The 2,165-nt window shown below is 49.4% G+C and overlaps 1 protein-coding gene across 1 annotated transcript in view; it reads right to left on the bottom strand.

Moving 5' to 3' along the window:
* fgf12b (fibroblast growth factor 12b) overlaps positions 1-1,249 on the bottom strand; it is a 132,881-nt gene extending 131,632 nt beyond the window's left edge. Inside the window, exon 1 of the mRNA XM_063205468.1 lies at positions 1,166-1,249. Coding sequence (XP_063061538.1) covers positions 1,166-1,190 — 25 coding nt within the window. The 5' untranslated portion in view covers positions 1,191-1,249. The remainder of the gene's footprint in view (positions 1-1,165) is intronic.
* Positions 1,250-2,165: the final 916 nt, after the last annotated feature.

Genomic DNA, 2,165 nt, shown 5'->3' with positions numbered 1-2,165 from the left:
CAGTCTTCCTAGTGGGGAGTGAGTGCACACAGATATTACTTTCTCTTTTGATGCAGTGAAGTCTGCCTTGCTGAGGAGACTACCCGCGCTGAATGCTGATATCACAGGCACCACCTCCACCAACACGCCAGGAAACCCACACTACACCCAAAACACTGACGTTCACACACCACACACACACAAACACACACACACACACACACACACACACACACACACACACACACACACACACACACACACACACACACACACACACACACACACACACATATGCTGCCGTTGTACATGTATGGTAGATAAACAGGTGCACAATGCCATCCTCTCAACAAAGGGATAGCTTGCTCCCACATGGTTACATATGTGTTGTAGAGACATGAAGGCTGTCACCTCTGGCAGGTGGTGGACGTCAACAACGGGCAGACGCATAGACTGACACACACACACACACACACACACACACACACACACACACACACACACACACACACACACACACACACACACACACACAAATAAACACAATCAGTGTGGCATCAACAGATATGTAAAACAGGTAGGTGCCTCAGCGTTAAGCCTAGAGGTTAACACCTCAGCATTCCACGCTTGCTTCAAAACTCAACAGTTTTCACAGGCGAAACATCTGTGTCGCAGGTGTTATAAACTGCACCGAGAGCCACACGGCATTTGGGCGACGCCGTCAAGTGCGTGTTTGCATCGTCCAGGGAGTCACAGGAAGGAGTGTTCCACCCTTCCCCTCGTCAGAGACCCAAGGAGGACCGATTTTGCTGCATCAGGACTCGGTCAGCCATTCGCTGAAAACAAAACGGATGGCTGGCAGGCTGGTCAGAGAGAGAGAGAGAGACGCGGGGGCAGGTTCCTCCACGCTCTCCTGGTCGCTAGCCGCTGCCGCAGGACATAAACGCGGAGAGGTTTTTAATGGTCCGTAATCACAGACTTTTCAACTCTGCGCCGCAGCAACATGCATGTTTATCGGCGTGAACCGCCCCGTCCTGTGTAGGGTGCAAGACTGAAGTACCGCAGTCTACCACAGGCACCAGCTCTGCCCCGCTCTGCTAGATAGATGGAGCCTTCCCCACACGCTGTGATCCATCCACACCCATACTCAGCCCCATACATGAGAAAAACATATAAAGTTGCTTACCGGCGGCTTTATCTTTGTTCTCCATCTCCCGCTGTGCTGATGTCGGTCAGGAGGTGGATGCTGGAACGCTACCTTGGGGTTGTACGTGCCCGGTTCGGTCGGGATTGGAATGTGGTTTCTTGTCTTCTGGATTCCAGTTGGCTTGGTTTTGCCTGAGCTGTAGAGTCAACGCGCGCGACTCGTGAGAACAGCTGTTAATCAATCCTTGTGGCTGACAGGCAGTGAGAGTGGTGGTGGGCGGGTGACGCACGGAGGGTCGTGGTTGTTGTATGTTGAGTGGTGTCCGAGCGGAGAAAATTGGGCGTTTTTTTGTGTCTGTGATTCTGCCCGGGATCGTGCATTACCTGTGTGTGTCCGCGCGCCGCGATCGGGAGCTGTCCTCTCGCGCCGTGGTGCTGCTGCAGCTCAGCTTCTATCAAACAGCACAGAAGTGACGTCACGGCTCAGGGTCTTGTGTTTAAGGTGACATCTAAGAAAAAGTACAGTCCTGACTCGCGCGCATCCACGTAAGCTGCATCTGCCCTAAACATAACCTTTGCGTATAGGTCAGCGTGACTTGCACTGAGGAAGCAGCATCAAGGAGAGATGCGCCTCAAAACAGTGCTGAATGTCCGCTCGGAAAACTTGTCATGTGGATTTAATTGCAAAACGAAAAAAGTGAAGTAGGCTAATTAGCATACAGTACCTAGTTGATATAGGCTAATTACAAAACAAAAACAGATCAATTGTTTAATATGGTGAATGATAGGCTATCCTTTTTTTATTATTCATGCCTTGGATGGTAATATCCAACAATGTGCTTTTACAAATATCAAGGTGACTTTTAGACGTTTTGCTGGATATTGGCCATTTCTTCATAGTCTGAATAACAACCAATCCATAGGATAGGCCTACCAGCAATGCCACTGAGAAGAATCAATTGTTTTTACATAATCCCTCAGGTAGGAGAAGATATTGAAACAATCTGTTCTATGTATCAGGGGAGGAAAAAACCCTTTTA

The sequence above is a fragment of the Engraulis encrasicolus genome, chromosome 8 (assembly GCF_034702125.1).
Source record: "Engraulis encrasicolus isolate BLACKSEA-1 chromosome 8, IST_EnEncr_1.0, whole genome shotgun sequence".
NCBI classification, from domain to species: domain Eukaryota; kingdom Metazoa; phylum Chordata; class Actinopteri; order Clupeiformes; family Engraulidae; genus Engraulis; species Engraulis encrasicolus.
The sequence above is the reverse complement of the archived record's forward strand: the minus strand, read 5'-3'. Positions and strand labels throughout refer to the sequence as shown.